The sequence below is a fragment of the Chaetura pelagica genome, unplaced genomic scaffold (assembly GCF_000747805.2).
Source record: "Chaetura pelagica isolate M959 unplaced genomic scaffold, ChaPel_1.0 scaffold1445, whole genome shotgun sequence".
In the NCBI taxonomy this organism is placed as follows: Eukaryota; Metazoa; Chordata; class Aves; order Apodiformes; family Apodidae; genus Chaetura; species Chaetura pelagica.
Window position 1 is genome coordinate 461,868 of NW_009953199.1, and position 1,268 is coordinate 463,135.

The 1,268-nt window shown below is 66.3% G+C and overlaps 1 protein-coding gene across 1 annotated transcript in view; it reads left to right on the plus strand.

Annotated features, from left to right (window-relative positions):
• Window positions 1-1,268, plus strand: part of LOC104388524 (probable beta-D-xylosidase 2) — a 4,312-nt gene that overhangs the window by 2,301 nt on the left and 743 nt on the right. Inside the window, exons 7-11 of the mRNA XM_009997398.1 lie at window positions 1-216; window positions 353-438; window positions 552-688; window positions 820-909; window positions 1,093-1,263. The exon at window positions 1-216 is cut by the window's left edge and continues 24 nt beyond it. Coding sequence (XP_009995700.1) covers window positions 1-216; window positions 353-438; window positions 552-688; window positions 820-909; window positions 1,093-1,263 — 700 coding nt within the window. The remainder of the gene's footprint in view (window positions 217-352; window positions 439-551; window positions 689-819; window positions 910-1,092; window positions 1,264-1,268) is intronic.

Consider the following 1,268-nt stretch of genomic DNA (forward strand, 5'->3'; position numbering starts at 1 on the left):
GCCCGGCTCCGTCCCCTCTTCTACACACGGATGCGACTGGGGGAGTTCGACCCCCCAGCCATGAACCCCTACAGTGCCCTGGACCTGAGCGCCGTGCAGAGCCCCGAGCACCGCAACCTCTCCCTGGAAGCTGCCATCAAGAGCTTCGTGCTGCTGAAGAACGTGCAGGGAACGCTGCCACTCCGGGCACAGGACCTGCCCGGCGGGCGCCTGGCGGTGAGGGAGGCGGGCGGGGGAACACGGTGACCCAGGGGCTGCTGGCTCCATAGCCTGGCATGCAGCTGTCCCCTCCTTTGGGGAGCTGCGTGGCACAGGGTTGCTGGTGCCCACCCTCAGCCCCTGCTCTCCACAGGTGGTGGGTCCCTTCGCTGACAACCCCCGGGTGCTGTTTGGGGACTACGCGCCGGTGCCAGAGCCGCGGTTCATCTACACTCCCCGGTGAGACAGCGCAGTGCTGCCGTCCATCCCCTGGTCCTGGGCACTGCTCGACCCTTTGCTGGGGACCCATGCATGGGGGGTGCCCCCATGCCCTCTGCTTTTCCCTGGTGCAGGAGAGGGCTGGAGACGCTGTCAGTCAATGTCAGCTTTGCAGCAGGCTGCCCTGATCCACACTGCCAGCAGTACACGCCAGCAGAGGTGGTGGGTGTGGCGGGGGCTGCTGACGTGGTGGTGGTCTGCTTGGGGACAGGTAGGTGGGAGTAACCAGGGTGCTGGGTGGGCACAGCCTGGGAAGTGGACTGAGGCCCCGTTGGCCCCCTGAGGGAGTTGGTGCCCCTCTACCAGAGTGCCCCAAGTGTGTAAGGAGCTGTCCCAACACAGGGACGGCTGTGGAGAACGAGGCAAAGGACCGGAGAGACCTGTCTCTGCCAGGCCATCAGCTGGAGCTGCTGCAGGATGCCGTGAGGGCAGGTAGGGCTCTGCAGGGCTTGGGGGGCTGGTCCCGAGGGTCAGGAGTAGCCCAGAAGGGGTGGTGATGGGCTGGGACACAGAGAGGGGAGCCACAAACCCCCCAGGCATTCCCCATTCCCAGCACACCTAGGGGCTGTCTGAGGAGCACTGGTATGGGGCACAATGAGAAGGGTTTCCCTGCAGCTGCTGGCCACCCCGTCATCCTACTGCTCTTCAATGCTGGGCCACTGGACGTGAGCTGGGCACAGGCACACGAGGGCGTGGGGGCCATCCTGGCCTGCTTCTTCCCTGCCCAGGCCACCGGCCTCGCCATCGCCAGGGGCCTGCTGGGCAAGGCAGGGGCCAAACCTGCGGGCAGG